General features: G+C 30.7%; 2 protein-coding genes across 2 annotated transcripts in view; one reads left to right on the plus strand and one right to left on the minus strand.

Annotated features, from left to right (window-relative positions):
- LOC111003671 (CUGBP Elav-like family member 4) overlaps positions 1 to 15,838 on the minus strand; it is a 398,713-nt gene extending 382,875 nt beyond the window's left edge. Inside the window, exons 1-2 of the mRNA XM_045629618.1 lie at positions 15,533 to 15,838; positions 10,515 to 10,574 (exon numbers count right to left, since the gene is read on the minus strand). Coding sequence (XP_045485574.1) covers positions 10,515 to 10,574; positions 15,533 to 15,551 — 79 coding nt within the window. The 5' untranslated portion in view covers positions 15,552 to 15,838. The remainder of the gene's footprint in view (positions 1 to 10,514; positions 10,575 to 15,532) is intronic.
- LOC111003673 (uncharacterized oxidoreductase TM_0325-like) lies at positions 5,783 to 6,721 on the plus strand. Its single transcript, XM_022274305.2, has one exon. The coding sequence runs from the start codon at positions 5,827 to 5,829 to the stop codon at positions 6,583 to 6,585; it is 759 nt and encodes a 252-aa protein (XP_022129997.2). The 5' UTR covers positions 5,783 to 5,826; the 3' UTR covers positions 6,586 to 6,721.
- Positions 15,839 to 25,911: the final 10,073 nt, after the last annotated feature.

Raw genomic sequence — 25,911 nt, forward strand, 5'->3', positions numbered from 1 at the left:
ATAATTTCCCCGATTTCAAGACAGTCCTGTTTTATTACTTCCCGACTTTTGGAATGCTACTTTTGATAAAACGTGAATTAGACCGATTCGTATAACGATGGCGCTATCTCGATTCATGTCAGTGAAATCGATTTTATGCCAATCGAAGTTAATTAAGCTTGAAGGTTCGGCTCAGGTATTCTTATCTAAATAGATGTTTGAACTTCGCACGATTTTCAATGTACTGTTCAAACGCTTGAAGCTCTTGTATCTATACGCTTTTGGTGAGAACGCCTCAATCGCTGAGCAAATACCGTCGATCGAAAAATGGAATAAATTCGTAAGTAAAGTAAAATTTTGAAGCGGCCTCACGGCGGAGCGTGAATTGGCCGTTTCTTATTCAGCAATTTTATACTTCACTTCTTCTACTTGTCTGTTTGAGGCGATATCTCTACAGCGATATTTTATTTAATCTGCGGAAACTTTGTGTCTGCATATTTCGTAGAATCGATATTGTCTCATGTCGAAATGCATTTAACTGTTATGGTAGTGTTATAGTAAATTCAACCTGCAGATATTGAGTTAGTATGTAATAACTGTAAAATGGAGTGTTAATCAATTGAAACTTTATTAAAAACTGTGTAACACAGACACAGCTCAGCAACACGTACGCTTCTCAACCACGCTCTCAAATACAGAATGTATTAACCGAACACACACCACATACTCAAGCATTCAATCGTTAGATGTAATACTAAGATAACTTTTTATTAAATAAATGTTTTAAACATGCACTCTGTACCATGGAATAGTTGTAATCTATTCCACAACACAGCGGGTTTCTGCTATGGTTTCTATCATGAATAAAATTGTATTATTATTTTCTTTATCTATAAGTCAACTGATAAATGTACTTTACGCTGATGGCATTCCTTTGCTAAACGCTATTACGTCTCGCACAGGTAGACCAGCTCATCACCTTGTCAACAGCAGTCCTATAACTCAGATCGGTACTATCTTATATTTTATTTCACAACTGAGAGCCATTCGCGACGACCTCATATTGATCTGTCACCGCACATTTGTGTGCTAGATTTATCGTAAACCGCTGTGAATTGATGATACTATACAACATAACGCACGTTTGGGAATAATTATTTTGGTATAATTTAAATGAAGTAAAAAACAAGTTAACGCGAGACCATTCATCAACTTCTCGCTACTTAAGCCCATCCTTCCCTTTACACGTCTTACTGATATAAACTCAATAAAGATATTTCGGAAACTGTACAACTTGATGGTAAATTGGAATGCGAATATTTCTTAGTAAAATAAATATAACTTAAATGTTTGTTAAATGTGCAGTTTAATACTAAAAATTATAAACGTCAATTAACACGTCGCGTGCTCGACAAAACAGGTTTTATTTATTAACTCTTGCTTAGTTTATAAGTACAAAGCAAAACTTTTAAAAACCCATGAGTGGGCGGGTGAATAATTAGCAGAACAAAATTCATTTATTAAGACGATTATGGTCTATTGTTAGTTATAATTAGCAAAATACAGTTCAAACGCTTTCAACGTGAATTTAAAATAACTAACCGTTTAGTAGATTTTCTTTTATTCATCAACAAATACTAAATCACCAGTATTTGTTACTTTAATTAAATAACTGTATCTTCTCTATGATGTAATCAGAATGGACACCAGTTGATAGAAAGTAACAAACGTGGTACAATTTAAAAGATTATTTAACATAATTGTGTAATCCATAATCGCTAATGAGGGAACACTTCGTGTCAGTCTGGATAAAGAAAAATTGTCACAAACTGGTTCGATGAAATATTCAATATGAAAATACTAAATATGAACCATGCCAGGTCAATCTTAAAATACGCTATTGATTCGTGTCAGCTAAAAAGATCCAGTACTGGTGAAATATATACTGCTCCACAATATACCAGACATGCAATGACATATATACATTTGAATACACAGAACAGCAGCAATTTAATACATATTCATAATGTCATATATCATATTATATATGAAATAAAACAATAAATCACGTATGTTTTTTTTAGATAATCCGTTATATCCGTCCGGCTCTAGATTCACAATGTATCTTTTGAATTATTAAATCTAATTACTAAGACACAAAAACGTATATTATGTAAACATAACATGTTATACATTATAAATCCGTACACCTTTTTAACTAAGTTATTCGTCTGTTTATCACTACGGGATAATTTGACAGTAACAAACCAAAGAGTTCTTTAGTTAAACACTGCAATTAAACTCAGTTAGATTTTATGAACTAGATCAAATTATAAAACATACATGTTATGATCTTATACACAGTATATACCAGCGCACTTACGAAGGGAAATGTAACTATTAAGACGAAAATCGTATTAGAATTATTTATGAAGTAAATATTTATTCATTTCATTAAGTCATAAAGTAATGATTATAATATTTTAAGTTAACATTTTTTAACGCAAATATACTACGTACGACATATATATTAATCGTATTATGTATTAAGAAGCTTTCGCTGCTAAATACCGTACATGGTTCCGTATTGCGTCTATCTAACCAACCGTTAATAAAACATCCTCTAAAAGCCTCGAGACGTGAACTAAAACTCTATTTAAATCTATTAAAATGGTGGTTTACATTTTCTTATTCATGCGTCTTTTCAAAATATAGCACCTAATTATTTCACATTGAGTCTCCTATTCAGTGGTTATTTACGTGTAGTCTTTTGTTTAGTTTTTAATTACAGCACGCGGTGGCAATTACTATTCTTTGTACAAATTTTCAATGAGAGCCTTCACTCCGTAATATGGCCGAGTGCAGGGTTTTAGCGATGCGTGGCGCTCGCCTTAAATCCCTATTTTGGTTGGATAACGCTTCCTACGAGTTGTAGCGGTTATGAATGTTTTTGCTACGATAAAGAATCTGTTTCTGACAGTTTGAAATAAAAAAATTGAAACGCCAGTATATTTTAGTAAATGAAAAGAAACAACATAAACAATATATGCGACATGTTTAATACGACATCAGGCCAAAAGGGCTGGCCTGCCCACGCTTTGGGCGGGAAATAAACACTTTGATGTGACATTAAAAAATATTTTTTGAAATTATTATTCCTTCATTTATATTAAACTTAACTGCTACCATTACAAAAGTTATGTATAAAATTAAAATTAACGTCTCAGTAAAATGTTTATTCATAAAACAACTTAGATAACGTTTCGTTCTTGACATTTTTCAAAGGTACTCAGCATTTAAAACGTGTTTTGTCAGGTCAGGTTACAAAGAGTAATTATTGTGTAGCCGTTTAATCACAACGAGCGTTAGTCGTTTGATACGACCAGCTAATATTTAGCCAAGTATTAACATTTCCAACTTTAAGAGTGTACTTTCCTCTTAAGTATGTCATTGCAAATTACTTTGTTCCTGTATTTTTGTTTATTAAAATATTTTTTAAAGTTTCTTAATTTTATTTCAACCACATATACAACTGCGTATTTTCGTTATTACATTTTCACTTTTTTTGCAGGTATTTGGAATATTCTTATTTTTCAGGCACCAGAAAACATAATACCCAAACGAATGACGATATATATTTTTTCATCGTCATTTAGTGAGTCAAAAGTTAGCTTGTCAGTTAGAGATACGAATTATGTTAAAATTCATACAGATGTTTAATTGAAAAGTTATTTTATTACTACACACATTCAGCTGTTATAAGTTATATGTCAAATATTATCGAATATCTTCACCCAAGTTAGTAAATTGATAGATTAATGGTCGACCACTCAAACATTAATCAAAGTTGAAGCCAATCTAGGTGTAGTGCTATTCCATCCGATTACATTAAATATCAGAGAGACATTTAGTAAAGGCTTCTACTTAGAATCTTCTCTTAGAGTATTTCCTTGGGTAATACAATGTGCGATTTAAAGAAACGGTTAATTTATGTATTCCGAAGACAGACAGAACTTAATACAATATGCGTCTGTTTCTTTGAGCTCTTTGTCTATATTTTTTGACCACCAAACAAAAGCAAAGGAAATATTGTTATTTTTATTTTTCCTTAAACGATTCGTTTTCTTAGGCGCGTGCATACCTTACTGTAAGACAAAATGTGTTACTGAATATATAATATATACCATTTTCGAAAAAATATTAGCTTAACCTAGACATCAACAGTATTTTGATAAGATCTTTTGTTTATACAAAATACACCACAGGAAAATCATAGTTTTTCTTTTGCACAGAATATATTTTCAAACAAAAATTATAATTATTCTACGTAATAAAACTAGAAATATAAAAGAATTACATTCTTTGGTTAAAAAGTTAACGATTTAAAAGGTTAGGTTTGGGTGCTAGAAATCTAGGCTATAATATCATTAACTTTTGTATATTAATTAAAATATGATAAGAATATATAATATATATCCACAGTCTGTTTCACAAGGCATTTTCTTTTGTGAACTAGAGAAAAAGTGGAATCGACTACCGGCGGGGGTCTTCCCTCAAAGAATCAATTAAACATTCGAGCGTATTCTTCCCTTAAAGGCCGGTAACGCACCCACTAAACCTAGATGTCGATGGGCTGCGACGTCTGCCTTTTCGGGCGTCCCGCAGGCTCGTTTGCCCCCCTATTATATAAAAAAATAGCAAGTATCAACCAGAGAGCATAATCATATATCTCTATAACAAATAAAATATCTCTTAAACAGTTTCCAGAAGATGGAGATTTAAGATGCACAATCAAAGCATTGAAAATATTCAAAGTTAAAAAGTGTTCACGTGATCAAATTGTCGGTTACCTAATAACAATGTCTTTATATAATTATTATACTATAAACATTAACCATTTGTTAATTAATATTATTTTATTATATCGGAGTTGAAAAATATTTGGTGACAAAAGAATCTTGTTGCATTCTTAATTATAAGGATAAATTCCAGTCCGGAACATGATAATGGATTAGGGGACACAATCGCGCAATGTCCTTTCGAGACATTTCCAAGATTTTGGTTTGATTTTATGAAATTGTTGGGGAGTGTTTGGTGAGTGTATTTGCACTAATGCAAACAGAGTCAGTTTGCACAGTATTGCCTTGGGAAATTAAGATGGAAAAACTATATATAGTGCAGTTATTTGGCTGTCTTGGCTTGAAGGTTATTTTACTTTTGCTTAGAGTTTCTGTCTTATAAATTAAGTTTGATCATTTGGTTTCAACTTTATATTTATGATCATAATCCCGATTTGATTTGACAAATATCGTATTTTTTATGTAAAATTAGCTATGCCTTGTGAATGTGTATCATAATGCGTTTACTGAATTGCAATTACACAATAAACAATTATTGAATAAATATGTAATTACTTTTATCTATGTGTATTGTACTTAAAGCGTGTTCCGAACTTGCCAAGTGTTCCACCGAATTAACAAGTGTTTATAAAACGATAGAATAAACGAATATCAGATTCAATATTGAATCACTTCCAACAAATTTTTATCCATTTCACAGTAATTTTAACTAACCTTTGCAACTTAGTCCAGTTTTAAGTAAAGAAAGGGAAGAAAAGAAAAGAACAATGTAATATATTGTCTTTGGAATTATCTAGAAAACATAAACGTACATAGATAAATATAATTTATATCTTTCATTATCAAGTGTTTTATTTACACAACTAATACAAGTGTTATTTATACCTTATCTAGTAAAACACTTGAAGGAACACGGTAAGCAAACATTTTCATATAAATACACCTATGTCATTCTAATAACATCAATTGTCAACAGAAAATAGCAGTGATGAGTTTTCTTAACAAAGTTGTTTTAATCACCGGAGCCAGCTCTGGTATCGGTGCCGCAGCCGCCGTAGAATTCGCGAAAGTTGGAGCCAAAGTTGCCATTGTTGGAAGAAATTTAGAAAAACTGCAAAAAGTATCCGAATTGTGCATCAAAAATGGATCCAAACCATTGGTCATCAAAGCTGATATTGGTAACGATGAAGAATGTGAAAAAATCATTAATCTAGTTATAAAAGAATTTGGTAAACTTGATGTACTAGTAAACAATGCTGGTTTTCTACATTATGGATCCATTTTAGAAGGTAATCTCCTAGAAGGTTACGATAAAACAATGAGAGTTAACGTACGTGCGCACGTTCATATGACATCACTTGCGGCACCTTACTTAGTTAAAACCAAAGGGAATATTATTAATATATCAAGCGCAGCTGCAACGTCAACAACAAGTTTAAAAGGTCGGCTTCCATATTTTGTATCAAAAGCCGCTTTAAACCATTTTACTCGATGTTGTGCCATAGAACTGGCAAGCAACGGTGTAAGAGTCAATACAATTAGTCCAGGCCCAGTTAAAACTGACTTTTTTGACAATTCAGGTCTTGATGACATTGACGTGGACAGCTTTGCAGATATGATGCCACTTAAACGGGTATCAGAGTCAGTAGAAATAGCTGACATGATTCTTTTCTTAGCTAGTGACCGAGCCATTGGTGTTACTGGTTCAGAGTTTGTTGTCGATAACGGATATTTATTAAGGGCATAATATATAATTAAAATCATTTAATAATTCAACCAGATTATTGTTGTTCAAGTTTGTTTAAAATTAAATATAAAAGCTCCTTGTTAAGCTACATTATACAATAGATATTTGAATAAAGTCATTAGTAGTTTTCTTCTAATACATTGTTTCCTTATTTCGTCCTCACATCTTTAAGGTTATGTAATCGTTCGAGATAGCTAAGGTTTTCCTTATGAGAACTCCGATGAACAGGATCCACAACAAATTGTGTTCCAGTAAAAAGAATAAAAATACTTTATTTCCGAATACATACAAAAGTACATACAGAAATATCAAATCCTCCTTAATACGGTACTTTCAACAAAACCTTCGTTAAATATAATTACATCATTCCCAAACCTTTTATCGAAATTGATCAAAAGCTTTGTCAAAAGATAACTCCTCTAAAGGTCATTGAAAGATGACGAAAAGGCTTACAGAGACCTTGGCAAAATCGATTTGTCGAAACGTGCGCGATATTTTAACATAAGCCGGTGAAATACTGACAATATCGATATCAGAGATAAACCATTGAGGTGATATTGTTGTATTTTATCATATTTAAATTATGGATTAGTGCTATGCTAAAACAGAATATCCATAACACACCGCTTAATTCGCCTAACACGGACAACAATTGTTCGCGTAGCAATATTCGATCAATTTTTTTACATATTTTTTTTATTATAGAACAGAACCTGATGTTAAGTGATACCGCCGCCCATGGACACTCTCGATGCTGGAGGGCTGGTGAGTGCGTTGCCGGCCTTTTAAGAATTTGTACGCTCTATTCTCGATGGAATAGAGCGTACAAATTACTACTTCTAATACTTCTTTTATAAAATTTAAAAACAAATCTTTGTCAATAGTCAATCACTATTAGAATATAATCTAAACACACATTAGGTTGGCATCGTTACTTTAAAACATATGAAATACTATATATGAATTGATTATATATAGATTAAATAAAACTTGTATGACGCCGATACCAACTGATTAGGTAAGACTGTTATCAATAGTTTTATTTTTATCGTACGAAATTTTACTATCAGAATGAACTGAAAATGACTTTAAAATACTAGCTGTAAGGTATACATTTAACTTAAACATATTAAACAAATACGAACACATTATATTAACGAAGTCTTGTATTTTTATTACCTTTTATATATTTTATTATTTAAAGGGTTACTTGGTACGTATCGGACACAGAATAACGATATTTTCTCATTGTTAATAAATAATTTGAAATATTTCCTCGGGCAAAACATAATCGAAAGGTGCTGTATTGTATAGAATAATGACAATGATCTTGTATGCAAATGAGTTACATCATATTGGTCAATACGGTGGTAATGCCGTGGTCGCCGCTACTCCATACATAACGTTCTGAACGACAGCTCGATTAAGCACAGCCATTTTGTGGCCATGGATTGAAAACGTATTTTACTTAATATTGCGAAAATATTGTTCATTTGCCGAATGATTTCGGTTTTCAATTTAATGTATTCATGTTAAGTACAGTTTTGTACGTATTTTTTGTGTTTATTAAAATCATCGTGTAAGTGAATATTTGTGTACAGTTATTTTTTTTTAATATCGTCTTAAGTTATTTAGAGGAAAATACGTTTACAATTTCTTATGCAATTTAATTTCTACGGAAAAAATATTGTAGTTTAATACTGAATATAAATTTATACAGTTATCTGATTAATTGAACTTTTAAACCTGTAGACATATACGTATGTCATTTTCTTAACGATACGAGGTTTTGTACTGCTGGATCTGACGCCACAGATCAACGATAACAGTATTACCATTTAAAGCATTTTTTTATAAATTTAAATGCACACTCATAACATGCTATATAATTGTTTACAATAGGCCCTGCGGCCCAAAATGTATAGGCCTTCAAAATAAGAAAGGTCTGTACTACTTGTACTTCCTTCCAGTAGTATCAACTGCTGTAGCAGCAATTGACAGGAATTTATTATTTCTTTTATACGAATTTCATTTCACTGAGGTGTTGTTTCACAAAAACGCATGGTAAACGCATACAGTATTAAAACCACAGCGCAAAATTGCCTATATAAATTTAGCTGGATAGGTTGGGGCACTGGTAAAACTGGCGATTCTGATGCAGCCCAACTGACAAATTATTCTGTGCTACCAACGTATGTATGTAGGGTTTATAGACCGAATGGATTTCAGTTCGACGGGTTTATTGAAAATAACGTTCGCCGAGTTTTTTCGCCTGGAAACTGGTCTGTTTGTTTCGTGGATTTTTGTTTTGTTTTACATCTTGTTAATTACTTATTTCATGTTACTTTTTATTTATCAGAATTATTGAAAATATTTTATTCTTATTTCTTTAGCTATGATTTCAACTTTACAGTTGCTGGATTTTGGCATCAGTGGAAAGTTACTTAACTTACTTACTTAACAAATGTATAACGATATAAAACTAAGTTTATAAATCAAAAACGGGACCTTACTTAGAAAATAGTCATGAGAACTTCAGCGCAAATATTTTACAACGAGATCTTATGCAATTCCTTTCCAATTACAATCATCTTATCGTTTATACAACGGACTAGCAAATATATATGCAATCGTCTGTTGTTTTACAAACAGTTGTTACTAATGTGAAAAAAATAGACAAACAAAAGATATTTTAAACATTTATTTTTATAACTTAAAAGTAGATTGTTGCAACCCAACCAACAAACAAAAACTACATTAAAGTAGACAAACTGATGGATACAGCAGTTTGGCGAGTGCAATTATCATTAGAAGCGAACAATGAGACAATTATAGGGCAGCTCGTTAGGTAACCGATCAATTAGCTTCGATTTTGAACTTTCTAACGGAGTTAGGCGTTCGGGAACATTAATTTAGGTGAAATTCGTTCGCTTGATGCTCCCTTAGAGCCAAATGGTGTTTTCCTACTCTGTATAATGTATATCCGATACAACTGATAAAATAATTGGTAAAAATTAAATGACTACTAAAATACTTTTACGTTTACCTTATTCTTATACGAATTATATTTGTGTAACTGAAAAAAATCAACTTAAAGGTGAATCAGAGAAGTTTAAGACTAAATTTATTTAAATTCATACGACACATATTAATAATAATTTACTCCATTCATCTTAAGATCTATATATTATGTTTTAGTTGTCTTCCTTAGAGAAAGATCACTCAGTCACGGATCATAAGCTTGTTTATCTACGTAATAATCCATTGAAGCACGCCTGATCTCTTATATTGCTAAAAACTCCAATACAAATTTAATTGTTTGATAGTTAAATGTTTTGAGTTTAAAAAAATGTCAAATGGTTTCATTACCAGACTCTCATAAACACTCAAGTAACAATAAAGCTATATTTATATGTATATGTAATAAACATACTATCAAGTAGAAAATTATATAACTAATTTAAATATTACTCATGCAAGGGTTCAGTGCAGTGATTAAATTAGTTCACTCGAGTGAAATGCCTCCTAAGAAACCTTTGACATTTACCCATGCACTTATAGCCTAATTGATATTTCAAAATGGTCAGCCTATTTGCCCTTTTGATCGGTCGTTTAAAGTCTTAAACTAAGTTTTATAATTTTCTACAGATTTAGGATTTCTACCGAAAAAAGGTAGAAAGAAAGAAAAATATGGTTTTCGATTGGATACTGAGTACACCTTTCTGATCTGTTACCAATTGTTCTTTCTTTAAAAAAAAGCATTCTTATATAAAACCGTATATGATAGTCCTATATTTTATATAGGACTTTTATATGCCAACAAATGATTATGGTTTAGATGCGGAGTTTTCTTAAAGATAATATTAAAAATACCACATGACGTAGCAATATTTTAGATTTAAAATAACGTCAAACTATGAATACAATACCTGACAGTGGTGATTTGTATAAACTCAAAATTGGCTCAGACATTAGCGGTCCGGCGGCTTCTGGAAATAAATATTCTATTTTAAACATTAATTCATCTGTTAAATCTCTTTTAACTGAATTTCCGTGAGATTGCTGCGAAATTGCTCTATTAAAACATTTAGTTTTTAAATGTTTTGATATTTTTCGAATAGTTATAACTATTAAATACAACCAATATAATAATGAAAAATACTCCGCATTTATAAAGAGTTTTCATCAGCTATTATGATTGACAAATGACTAATCATTGTTTTCTTTAGGAGAAAATTTAACTTTTAAATAGTATGGTTTTTAATATTCTTTACTCGTGTAATTTAAGACGATACCATTAAACTTACCATTACCATTTTACGTCTTTATTTAAAATGTACCGTCTGATAATCAATTGATTATCAAGTTAAGCCGTGATTAAGTTCCTACTAGATGAATAATTAACAGCGCCATTTAATTATATTACTAATTGGACGTGATCGATAAAGTACTTGTTATATCAAGTATTGAAAATATTTTACCTAGTAGATGTTTCTGCCATTTATATACGAGTATCAATCCAGTACAACTTACTTACATTCTATTTACAAATCTTAATTATCTATTATTTACGAATTATTTATAATACAACTATTAAAGTTTAATATTCATTAATATGAAATATATTTAATGCGATAAACCTAAACCTTTTAAAACTATACAGAGTAAACTTAAGTTTTAATTTTCGTCTTTGTTTAATCGGTGATATATTTTGTTCCATCTTAATGTAAACGGTTCTTCTAGAGACTTTATTTTTTTTAAATTTCGTATGAAGGACTATTACCTTTGTATTACCAGACTCATTGTTGTAAGAAAAAAAACGTGTTCCGTGTCTCTAGCTACAGTTTCTATAAATGCTTATATTTGGAAAATAACATTTCAATACAATAAAAAAAGACAAGATCTAAATGAATAAAAATGAATCTTGGTAAGGCGAATAGATATTCGTGAACAGACATTAGGCAAACCGTCCTTTACCGTTTTGGCTTCGTTGCGGACGTTAATTCCTAATTGCATGCACTCACTGCCAAGACAGTATCCAATATTATGTGTGAGTTTGTCTATCACCATTTTTTCTACTGAATTGGATTTAATAAAAAAATCCATGTCGGGAAATGTAATGTGAGTATTAAGTCGGAAGTAAACAATGTGTTATCAAGACTATATCGAATGTGAATTATACGATATTTATTTTTATATTTTCTTTTTCTGTAACTAACCTAATTAAACACGAAAACGCAACAGTCTTTATAAAAGCTTCCTATATCTATCTTCTATGAAAATGACGTCTCAACTAGCAATAACTTAATATTCTCTAAAACTTTATTATCTACAAATACACTGTTTCAAAATATTATCGAATATGCTATCGTTGCGCTCACAACAATTTTAAAACTAAAAATGTAGTAAGAATTTCTCCACAGCAATATTATAAGAGTTTCTAAGACTTAACAAAAGAATTACTTGCAAGTTATAAAGCAATTTCACATCTGCTATAACTAGTCTAGTCTTCGTACAGATAATGTAACATCAACAGTAATGAAAAACAGGAAAGAATTATGCGATAACAATTTTTTTTAATTGAATTTTATTGACATTCTACTATGATTGATAAATTCATTATGTTATTTTATACTTAAAGATTATATTTAACATTTTTGTCTATAAAGCAAAGATTTTAGGTCTTGTACATATATATTATGTACAAATAGCAATTGTACATCGTTTTGATACAAATTGTAACGGTTTGTGTTTAGAAGTTATTTTTAATAAGTATATAACCTAATTACCATTTCATTGAAATTTTTACACACGTTATAAATTAAGAAGCCTTTAAACCAACAAGCGATATCTACCAAGCAACCAGATTTCAATCTTGAAAGAAAAGAAACCCAGAAAATGAATATTCAAAATGTCAGATATCTATATAAAATTATAATATAACTAAAACAAAGAATTAAGTTAGACAGAAAACATTAATTAGGATCAGTAATATACGAATAATTGTAATATAAAATTCGTCTATAGTTATACTTAATTCATCACTGAAATTAGTTATTACATCGTAAAACTATTAAAAAAGAAACTAGACAAAATAATCTGCTTTTGTGATTTTCTTAAAGTTTTTTTTTTCATACTAACATAACTCCGTTTATTTTTAAATACATAAGTATTGCATTTTTGACAATTTTATTATTAATGCGTAATTGTATGTAGGAATACCATATACAAGATAAATCACTGTTATTTGTATATACTAGCAAAACGGAAACGTTTTGTTGTGTGAATGCACAAGAGTTTTAAACTAGCTATTTCATTCAAAATGACAATGTGATTTTCCGCACTTTACACTATAATGAAAATGCGATCGCGAAGATTTATGCGCGATACAACGATTTGCTTTTAGTACCGAGTCGTGTATGTTACTTGTCGTAATAGCTTTTGGATTATCATCATTTTCCAATATTTAGATTAGATATAGTTTGAATTCTCTCACTGTAAGATATGAAAATGGTATTGAAAATTAAGGATAAATTAATTACTCGGTTGTATTCTTGGTTACATTTTGTTTATTTTATAATTACTCAATTATTGATACACGAATAATATTACTGTATATGTAACAGAAACAATTTTCTATTAAAAACCATTTCACAATAATGAAGCGATGTAATTGTAAACTTAACTTAACATAATTTTAAATTTATCCGACGTTTTGCGTGTTTTACAGCGTGAGTGGTCACAGTGACTGAAGACAAAAGGTATTGAATGTCAAAAAAGTATCACAGCTGTAGAAAAAGTTGTATTATTTCCCCGAAGTTGGTATCGACCCTTCATCTTTTAATTTACAATAAAACATAGCTTCAATCCGGTAAAAAGTGTTTTGTTCAAATGTATAAAAGCTATATTAATAAAAGACAATACTAGATGTAATTGTACTGAAATACTTATATAATGTAAATTTCAAATCAACAGTACCAAGAAGCATATGACAAAAATATAAGAAAAACTGTATTCCGTAGTTGTGGTACGTCCGATTACAAAATACAAACTAAATAACACATCAAGCTTAACACAATTTCAACGTTCAAGACAAACAAGATCAAAGATCGAGATTAGCTAATGACGCGTTTTATTTGCCGACAATTTATGACTAATTTTCTCTTTAATTCTTTTTGTAAAGGTCACCTCGTGATTTATGGCTTTTGGTCTTATATTTTCAATGATTGTAGGTTAAATATTTATTTATTTAATAAAAATAATATAATATCTCTTCTGACTCCATAATAATTGTAACTTATACCAAAAACATACTGTAAAAACGTAATGAAACGTAAATGGAAAATAGACTTTAATATTTAAATTTGTTGGTTTGAGACCAATAAAATAAGCATTATTTATTATTTATAACATTTTACGAATTCACTAACGAATTTTATATAAGAAATTTGATTAAAAAAAACATTGTTGGTTGCCCAAAGTGATTTCTGCAACTGTATATATTAATAAACATCTGTTTACATATACATTGAAACTATTACAAATTTGTCACAAAAAAAATATCCAATTTTTTTTTGTGCATTTTTATTCGCCTATATAGATAACATAACATAATAATATCACAATCTGATTCATGTCAATGAGCATAAGATATTGCTGTGCAAAATAAATCGTTTGTAATTTAAGAAATAATAATGAATTATTCCTTAGCCTTCAGCGTCATATGAAAAACGTAGCTAAAGATAAATATCTTATATAGAATCTACGTTTTGCTATTATTTCGATTAGTAATATAAGTACCAACAAAAAAAATAAAAACATGTGTCGTACAGAACTTAAAGATGTATCCATAATGGAATTGTAAATAACGGGACTAACTATACAAATAGTATATATATGTATAGTTTAATATTGATTTAGGCTTTGAATTCAAGGCAACGTTTTGCGTGTATAATGACTGGGACTTATGTGAAATATTTGAAGTTAATTTTGTGAAAAAAAAAACATTTATAAAAACGACAATTTAATTTAATTTTTACTCTATCCACTTTAATTTATTTCACCGCAACAATAGAAACAAAGTTTATAAAATTTAACAATTCTAATGAAACAATATTTAAACTTTCACCACGTTATTTTGTTTCGAACCACACACAAACCACATGACACTTCAGAATCATAGATTAATATTTATCGCTGGTTAAAATTAACAATGAATTATGGTAGCTATAAATCTTTTGTCGCGTTTAATTTAAATTTCTAGTTTCACTAAAACTGTTGGCTATTTTGAGTTTTATCTTTTTGCGTAAATCAAACATTTCACCAGAAGGGTATACTTTCTTTTCTTATCTATTTATTAGTTATTAATATTCACTGCGTTAATATTTTTATTTTTACCACCTAAATGTTATTAGGTATTTGTATTGAATTTTTATCTTTAAAACTTTTTTTAGTAACATTGGATAGTATCTATGGGCAGTAAACATCTCTGGGTATACCTACAAAAATGAATTTCTATTCAGCTTTACCTCGTGAGTAAATTTGCATAGCAGCTCTATATCATTCCATAATTATGTTTCATTAATATCGCGGAATTAATGGACGAAGCTTCGTGCAAAAAATGCAAATTATATTTTTAATTTAAATTAGACAGTTGTGTATTCAAAACGTGACTTGATTTTTAAATCTTGGTTATGTTTGCCATTTTGGGAAATATTTTATGCCTTTTAATTTTTTTTCATTCCTCCAGTTAAGTTTTTCATTTTATTAGTTCCAATAGCAAGATGAATGTATTACAGTATTTATATATATAGTGTTACATGTTGCATCGAATGATTTGATTTTATGCGAACGATTAATAATTCATGAACTATTAATATGAGTTAGGGTTACAACTGAGCAATTAATTTCCCAGCAATCTCACGGCAAGAACTCAGAGAGCACTCACCTCCACAAATCAACGACATTTGTAATGCTTTTTATAATATTTTCTATAAAAAATCTCTTGGATATCTACCCTAAAATCTAACTAGCGCGCCTAACTATATTCAAAAGCTATATCTAAATAGAGGCAAGGCAATGAATTAAACTTTGTACTGGCGATATATTAACTACTTAAAAAAATACGTTCACGAAAACACTATTCACGTTAAAAAAATCTGAACTAAATACACCAAATTCGCCGTTGTATCATAAGTGGGCGAAGAACATTGTGTTTATGTTTTCGCGGGAACGCGACAGGGCGCGGCGACGCGGCTGTTAGGCGTGTGCTGCCGGCGCGACTGACACGCGAGCTTGACACGTTGCATGATGTCACCGGCACGCATGCGTGACAACTGTCAACACATGCGCTATCGCACTGGTGTTGAAAGTTCTTGTAGTTTTGTCAGGAAGTACTTTCTTGTAGTGATTTGATAAGACGGGTTAATCGGTTTTCTAGTTGGTTTGTGGACACACCTTTGTAGATAAAATATTTAGATGAACTAATATTCTAAGTGTTTATATTTTTAATTTTGTTATCATCAAAACTAATACAAAAATATCACATTTTTACCGATTTTTATTTAAAGACTTTAAAAAAGTATACTTTAATTTAAAGTTGAAATGTTTTTCGAATTTTTGCTATTTATGAAATAAATGTTGTATATCATTTGTATTTCAAGTAGTAATTAGACGTTTTAAACAATAACATATCGTTGATAACATCTTGTTTACATATATTTGTATTTTTAGAGACGCTACGACAATTATGTAGACTGTCTACGCCGTAGTAGCTACGAACTACTACGTTGCTGATGGTTCAAATGTACTAAAGGATAATGGATATCATATATAAATAATTTTTAGCTCATCGTTTCCGTAACCTATCTGATACAAATGTCAAATCGCTCAGTATCAAAAACAGTTATACTGATGTTGTAAATTGTATAACATTGTAAAAAAATTACAGAATTATATATGAATATTAGAAAAGAAAATCTTGCCATTCCTTAACGTGAAGTATAAAAAATTCAAGATATAATATCCTGATATTACGGTACAGTCAATGCTTTATTTTAACAGTAAGAGCAAGAATCAAAACACTGTTAGCACTATAAATTAAGAATGTCATAATGTAAAGTACGTAGAAGGATCTTACTGCAGCACCTGTGAATCAGACCTGTGACAGTGACAGGTCACTGATTATCTTTCTAGGGTTAACCCTAGAAAGATAATCATATTTTGTAATACGGAAAAGATAATCATGCGTAAAATTTACGCATGAATTTGAATTAGTTGTAGGTTTAGGTTTAATAGTTTATTTTAATGAATTCTATGTTATTATATATACTCATATATTAAATTAATTAATAATGCAGATAATTTGTTAAACTTCTTTATTTGTATTTAAAAAATAAACAAAACTTTAAACGTCTTCTATAAGTCAATAAAATAGTATAACACTTACTCTTCCTAATGAAAACTTATTTTTTATTCAAATAATCAGACTCATTTTAAGTAGAAAATCAACAGTAAGCTTTTCTTATAATTTAGGAACATACATTTACATAAAAGTAAGTTACAAACAGCTTTGGCACATATCAGTATTATGCTCACAACATATAACTTTTTTACATTTTTGCAGGACGCATTTGCCTTTCTCCTTTTTTTAGAAGGGCAAAAAGAACAATAAATCCTTTTTTTTTGCTACTGGCTCATTGCTATAGTCTTCGGATGTAACAGGCACTTTAATTGGCAACATATCAGAGATTTTATCTCGCAAATATCTCTTCAAAGTAGGTACTTCTCACGTCTACGCATAAACAAAGAAGACGGTCCCAAGCTAAGATTTTTCATAAATCTTTTGCGACTCAGAGGCTTTTCTCCTTTACGATTAACATTATCGCTGTAACTTACATATGCATTAATGCAGGCAATGTTAAGGCAGGCAAATTCCATATAATAAAGCCATAGGCCATCTATTTGTCTTTCTACTACAGGACATCAGAGAACACATTTGGTCTAGCGTGTCAACGCCACCTTTTGTTTGATTATAATATATTATCATTTCTGGTTTGCCAGTAGCTTCGTTGATAGTAGCATTCTCCTCACAAGATAATAACAAATAAACTATTTTTGCCGGGTTCGGTTTGTAGAAGACGAGAGTAAGGGGTCCGTCAAAACAAAACATCGATGTCCCCACTAGCCTGGAGCGACTGTTTTGTAGCTCTTCCGGTATCTCACGTTTGTTTGATCGTATGGTTCCCACAATGGTTAACTTATTTTTAGGTTAGGTTCTTGAGCCAAGCTTGTTGCCAAAGGGATTGAGGTAAACCAATTGTCCTCTGTTGCAAGGCTACGATCCTACGAAAGGCCGATGTGGAGACTGGTTGCTCAGTACTGCTTTGCTCTTCTAAGATATTACTTCCGCTTGGCGTCGGCTGTTCTTCTTGTATCTCGTCTACAAACCCTTCTTCTGTGTCACTCTGCACTTCATCTTCACTGTCGTGGTCCGCTACTTTACTGTCGGTGTCCTCACACGGAAGCATCATCACTTTGCATAAGAGCGGCCAGGATTTCGTGTTCGTTTAAATTGGTACTCCCCATTGTGTTATATATTTGCCTCAATATCTTTAAAAATGAAATAACAATATTAGTTATGATATAAAGTATTAAAAGTTACGAAACACAATAAAACTGTCATATAAGCCAAAATCATAAAAGTCACGATAAAGATAATCATGCGTAATTTTGACTCACCCGGTCGTTATATTTCAAAATCGGTGGCACTTACCTCATTGACACTTACGGCACGTGGCAGCTCCCAACGACGAATGAAATGTCCTAAACGCACAGCTATGGATTCGCGCTAATTAGAAAGTGAGAGCAATTTTTCGAAAACGCATGCGTAAATTTTACGCAGACTATCTTTCTAGGGTTAAGTCTGATTTATATTCATCCTAGGACATCTCAAAACATCGTAATTACGTAACTAACTAGGTACATATATATACGTATGTACCCCTTTTAAAGCATTCTTTAAAATAAATAGATTAAGTAAAGAATCCGGGAGTAATAATTTTGTAGATATTTTAGCAAAAAGCATATAAATTTTACCATTGTTTGTAATAAATACTATAAATATAAATATTTTAACCTTTATATTTCTTTTACGTAAATACTAAAAAGGGGTTGCTTAAACTGAGGTCGTGTATACAAACTCTGTGGAGTTTTCACCGATAAATACTGTGGTGTAAGTAATTTAACTGAATATATCATTGCCATGTTTTAAAGTATTAGCTATAGATAATGGGACCCTATCAAGTTAACCTGAACTCTTAATATGTTCGTCAACTTAGAACCATGTGTGATGTAAAGTAGAAATTGTGTTACTATAATTGTTAGCTTTAATTAACGAGTTTCAAAGCGTTTTATTATAAGATGATATTGTATTTTGCATAACATAAATGGGCACAGTTTTAATTAATAGTAAAGAGTAAGAAAGCGTATTTGATCTGGTCACATTGTTTTTGAATTGTATATACTTGCGTAAATACAAGAAACTATTGTATTACAGAAATTGTAACAGTATGTGTCTAGCTTAAATTACATTGTCTAACTTTATAACGTTCTATAACTAAAACAAATTTATCCGATGTGTGAGCACAACCGTGCTCAAATTTGAGGCAGCACAGAGGCCCTAATTAAGCGACCCAATACGAATTGATTGAAGGAAACCTTTGTTACCTGCTCGATTCACTTGGTGTGTGTGCTCTTAAACTTAGGGCATCATTTGATCTGCTGTGGTTTCTCAATTTAGGAGTAACTACGGTCAAAATTTCTCATTGTAGGTGTAGATTTTAATCTTCTTTTAACTAGCCTTAATTAGTTTATAATACAAGTACATTACACAAAATAGTGTACTTGGTATTACAATGATTTATTAAAATTTTCCATTCCATATTCAAACAACATAAATATACATAGATGTTATATTTATTATGGAATTAAATCGTAATTTGATAAACATGGTAATAAAATTTGCCCGAAAAATGGTTCAATATATAAAAAGGTCAAGGATCGAAAATTAGTCATTTTTATGTTAACACTCGTTAATAACACATGCCCTTATAAAGTCGTTCGGTCACTTGAGCAATATTTTCAATCAATCGAGCAGAAAACACGAAACTTTTTTAAGCTTTTTCAAGGCATGTTCAAAACACCCGTTCTTTGAACCGCTCTATTCACTCGTTAACAAATTACAACATTTTTTCCACTCTAATATGCCCTATTTCAAAGGATTTGAGCCTATTATTGAGTGAACATATCCACTTTAAAGTAGTCAATATTTTGCGTTATATTACGTAATAAACCTATTTGGCAATTTTATTGCATATTACAATTAAAAGAGATGGAAACTTGATACATAAATATTTTAAACAACTTATATGAGTGAAATTAGCATCTTGGTTAGATTTTTAGAATATTCAAATTAAAGTAAAAAAAAGAAATATACATTAAATGCTTCTAATTTTACGTTTACTGCCAGTTCTCAAATCAAGGGCAAAGGCAATAAGTAATAATAAAGTTACATTGTTTTAGAACTCAATATCGGACTTGTGTTGCAAAGTAACAAGAAACAAAATCAACCATATAGTCAATGCCTAAAATTTACTAATGCCTACAAGTCTCCTAAAACTCATAGCGACTCAAAGGCAATGAAGTGAGTTCAAAGTGGCTCGAGTTGACTTGTTATCGAAGCAAATAAGATCTTCACATGAATCGTGTCTGATTAAGAGTTGAAGACTTCAGGTTCACATACCGATACGGGCTTAAACTGGATGTAAATTTAAAATTGCTTTTGCGTCATAGCGCTATAAGTTTTTTTGTGAGAATCGTATCCAACTGATAAAGATGCTTTTTTGGGCAGTTGCTTGGCTGTGTTTATTTGGATATAAACCCTTGTGAATAATGGTATATTTGCTTCTACCTACATGCTAAAAATATTCCGATGTCATTAGGATGTATTACCACACAAACAACATCGCAAATAAAAATGATATTGATTATGAGAGATATATCTGAATTAATATTTTTACTATTATTAAAATATTACTTAAATAAAAAAAATATTATCAAGCATATTTGAATATTTTTATTATCATGATAATTATATAAAATACAGGTATTCACTAACAGATAACGAGCAATACAAACTTTAAAAGTCAAAACTTTAAATTAATAGCAAGACAAGTTCTAACTTTTCAACAATGGCTTGCAATTTGTAAAAATTCAACTTCAACTTTTAATTGACGTACTTAGAAAGAGTGTTAACATCGAGCTTGTTAACCCTAAAACAATGATGTAACGGGAATTCAGACCATTCCCTAAAACAAACATAAAAAACACTTAGGGTGACAAATTCCCCGCCGCCGCCCGCGGTCCGCATTTGCGTGGAAGAGTGTACAATGGGGAATCGATTTTCGAATATATTCTTAAATTATATTTTCTATACTTAAAGTTACGGATGCAGTCTTTGCAATGCATTAGATAAGTTCTGATGTTATTAAGAAAGATTAAGGTTGATACTGTACGAAAAAAGCTGTAAAAACATGTTTTTAAAGTGAAAAATATTCTTAGAATCTCGTAGTTTTACGCCAAAAAAAAAAAGAGTAGTTAAATCTAAAACTTATTTTAAAAATATTATTGCAAAAAAATTGTCATAATGTTTGTCAAATCTTTTTATATTTTTTGGTTTATAAATACAAAACAAATAAGTTTATTAAATCTATAGTTTTTTAATAGTAAGATCTCATTATAAATTAAATGCATAATTTTGCCAGTGGTCGATCAATGTACTTAAAATTCAAAAACGAACACCATAAAGCAGAATGCGTCAAAACCTACACAGAGAATTCGTCGCTATGAATTATTGGCTCCCACTTCCGAAGGAAATTTTACTTATTCTATAGCGTGAAATGTTCCGTGGTTTTTAAAAGAATTTTCTTGAAATTTTGCACAGGAAACATTTTTGATGTCTAATTTTTATGACTGGACTTTGTGCTTTATTACCTGGAGTAAAATATTGTTTTATTTTATTTTTATAGACAAAAAAGTATAACTACAAGCTCGTCTTATTTTTGTAAAATACTGTAACAACATTCTAAATTTCTACCAACGGTGATGTTTTAAATGACGGAGTTATTTGAAATTCATGACCGTATCATCTTTTATCAAGCATAATAGTATTAAACATAACACTAAGTTATATATGAAAAATAGCTGGGTTGATTAGATTTATTTCCTAACTGACTAAGTTTCATTAGAGTTTTAAAAACAGAAGATTCATCCGACGGTACGTGGTATCGCCGAATTACTATACTCTTTTCTAAATAGATCCCAGGTCAAATTGGTTCGGATATACGGCGCTTCCACAAAGTAATGCTGTGGGGCAATTGGTGCCTTACGCTTTATTGTGGAACGATGGGCATCGCGGTGATAGGCGTGGCATTTCTAACCCTATATGTCTGGAAGTCCGGTGATGAATCTCGGCCGCTGGTATTCACCCAAACTACATAAATGTATGATAATAATTCCGCGACACCGATAAACTATATTAAACATTGGCCCGCGTCAGATCGTCTTGTCCAAAGTCCAACATATGCCTATATTATAATCAATTTAACTATTTCTCATCAATATTTATAATATAATAAATAGTAATTTTATACTAATTCTTTTGATATTTAATACCTAATCAAAGCCTTAAAATAAGCATTATATAAAGCCTTAGCTAAAAGCTTATCTTAAAGCTACAAACGTTACTTTAAAATAATTCAAATACAATCGTAACAAGAAAAAATTTATGCTTCATAGAAAAATGTTTACTTAATATATATATATATATATATATATATACTCTTACACATGATGATGATGAACATGATGAACTTACTAAGTATTTTAATAAAATATTTGCTTGAAAATCCCTTTTAATATGAACCACTGCAGTTAAGCTGTTCGGTATAATAACGCGTAATCAACAGCAATTATCAGCTATTAAACTCCTTATCTTAAGAATGTTACATCGATTGCTGCCGTTAACTAACGTTGCATGAAAGTAGGACAGGTTTTCATGATATTCACTATTTGTAAAACTTGTAACTTATCATTAGATATGAGTAATATTTAAAATAAAAAAATAAAATATAATAAAAAAACAATATAATATATATATATATATATATATTACTTATTAAGATTAGGGAAAATCACGATTCCCTTTTTTTTCCCTCTAATTTTTTCATGATGATGTAAGAACAACTCATTGATCAGCATTGATTAATTTGTGCATTGATTTTTACAATTATTCTAGTGTTGTATGTTGACATATATGATAAGTGATAACATCTATTTTACAATAAAAATACGGTTAGTAGCAAAAATCACCAAAATATCGGTTGACCACCAATCAATATCGCAGAATGCAAAGGTTCAACGTGTGCCGACGTAGCACGCCACAAAATGAATTACACTTTTTATTGTTTGCGTCGCCGTCCGTATATAATCCCTGAATAACGCGATTGTATTTATTATTGTACGCTGATACGCTGAATTGTAGTGGACAATGATTAATGTCCAGTTAGTGTTATGCATTTTTAAAGCCTTTTCATTGTACGTTATGAATTCGTTTCCATAACATTTAGATTAAGAAGCAACCGCATATTAAGATAATTTTGAGGTGTGACTTTTTTAAAGATTAAGTAATACAATGGCAGTGGAATATTCTTCAGCGCTAAAGTATAAGTGGTTGACATAATAAAAAGTTAAACTTGTAAGAACGTAGATGGCTGTGTTTAAGACGTTAAGAGGTAAAAGTTTATGATTTATAACACCTGTTAAAAATAACTTGAGAAAACTTGGCAGAGCTTTTTATAGGAGAAGGGTAAGTGAGCAATTGGGTCATCTACATCGTAGACCTAAGAAAAGATAATTAATTATGGAAGCTCTTAAAATATACGTCTTTAAAGTTGGCTAGGTTTTTAAATGCTATATACGTGGGTAACACTGGAAATGGAACTGGAACTGACCAGTTAGAAACATTGCTAATGAAAACTCTTTGGTAACCTAATGTAGTGCATTCATTTGTCATTTGGTTTTTGAATAAGCTGCAACTCTTTTGTTACACGTGACAATGAAACTAACGCGAGAAATTCTCAATGATTTATTATAACATTCGTTGTGGGCTTACTCAACAACATGCCATGATGCATTTATTCCCAAGAACTAAAGATAAAATTCGAGGAATTCAGGCTTTATGCGGCCTGAAGATGCGATGAAAGCCTACCAAAATGCCATAGAAGAGACCCCTAAGGAAGAATGGGCCCTCGGCTTATCTCAGTGGTTCCATCAAATACGACGATGTGTAGAGAGGAACGGAGATTACTTCGAAAAGCAATAAAAATATTGGCAACTTTAAACATTAAGCCGTTTTTCATTTTCTAAACATTTTCAGTGTTACCTAGGTATCACTTAATAAAAAAATATATTCGGTTTATGATATACTTGGAATTTAACAGAAGTGACGATCCAGTTCTTCACTGGTTGGTAGTCATTTTACTTGTTTTTTTTTTTTAAATAACCAAATCTATATAGTCGGTACAAAAAATACACTCACCGTTGTATCATATCAACATCATATAAACATTTCTTATAGTCAAAGTTAATTTACTTAAATATTTTATTTATACATAAATAAAAAAATCAGTGGCACTACAACTTCTTCAAGTCTGGGCCTCAGATTTTTGTATATGTATTACGATCGTTTGTCAGTCTGTGATAGGTCTAAGGCAAGCCGGTTGCCTCACGATGTTTAACTTCACAGCGAATGCTAAAGGCGCAAATAGACAGAAAATCTATTGATGCAAAGCCGGGGATTGAACCTACGAAACTAGGGAAATACGGCTTTTTATATATCAATATGAGCTATAAAACAATTAGAATATTTTATAAATAAAATACGCATATCTATCAAGCAAAATTGCAAGTATCACCAGTAGCAAATAATTTTATTATTTATTTTTATAGAAATCATCAATCAATCGCAATCACGCTGTTTTAAATAACCCGAAACATCGGTCATCTAATTATTAATTGAAAATACAACAATGTAAATATTGCTAGTACTATAATTGTTCATTCATAATGCTATCGTTTGTGATTGTGATGATTCGATTATGTACACCTAATGTTTTGTCAAATTACTTTGATGCCGAAAGTACCAACATAAAATTATATTCTGAATACAAGACAATAGCTGACACGAGGTTTGTTCCGAAGGCATATTTTCCTCAGATTGAAATTGAAAGTCCGATTAATCAAAAGATTCCGCTGGAAACGTAAATAATATTTCTTCCTTCCCACCTACAGTTTGTTTCGAGAAAATTCTTTTTGTTTTCTAAATGAAAATTGTTACAATTTCTCAACTTCTAACAACCTTAACTACCTTTATGTAAGTCTTGGAGAAATTGCAAGTTTTATAACGTAAGCTTAGTACATAACTTATATATAGCTAGTCACTAGTGGTGCTACCTTTATTAGATACTTATGTGCTACCTGTCTCTTCCAAATTATGATAAAATCAAATTTAAATAAGTATTTACTTATAAATGTATAAACTGGTTTATAAATTAGGGCAACATAGAAGTACTAGTGTTTGTTTTGTATTACTATAATCATCTTCAGAATCTAAGCGATATAATTTACGAATAGTGAATTAATTAATTTTAATTCAAACTAATACTATACATGCGTAAATTATACTGTTTTTTTTAATGAAAAATAGCTAATATTATCGACTAGAAAAGAGTTTTTCCAATGTAATAATACGTTGAAAAGTTAGAAACTTCACTCTCTCTTACATTACCCGAATACTATGCTAATGTGTTGGCAAAAATACGCGAGCTTTTAGTTCAACTTCTCGACTCACGATAGCAAACAATCGACAGTTCTTGTAAAAAAAAAACAAAAGATGTCATATTGAGAAACGTCCTGAAATAAAGCAATGTAAAATTATTTAAAAGTTTCATAATAAATCATAAGGTTTATGAATTGTCACTTGTCTATACGACTAGATTTACCTTTATGCATGCCCGTGTGTTTGTCTTTCAGCACTGTAAGTTCATAAATCTTTCCAAATTCCTCAAACATTGGGCGCAAGTCATTTTCCTCTAGATGCCGAGGTATTTGGCCAATAAAAAGCTTTACAGCGTCCTTTCCCGCGCCTGGGGGAGCGCCTGTCCTCTCTGCGGGGGTGAGGGGTGAGGCACTCCTGTCCAATGGACCGTG

This window comes from Pieris rapae, chromosome 9, assembly GCF_905147795.1.
Source record: "Pieris rapae chromosome 9, ilPieRapa1.1, whole genome shotgun sequence".
In the NCBI taxonomy this organism is placed as follows: Eukaryota; Metazoa; Arthropoda; class Insecta; order Lepidoptera; family Pieridae; genus Pieris; species Pieris rapae.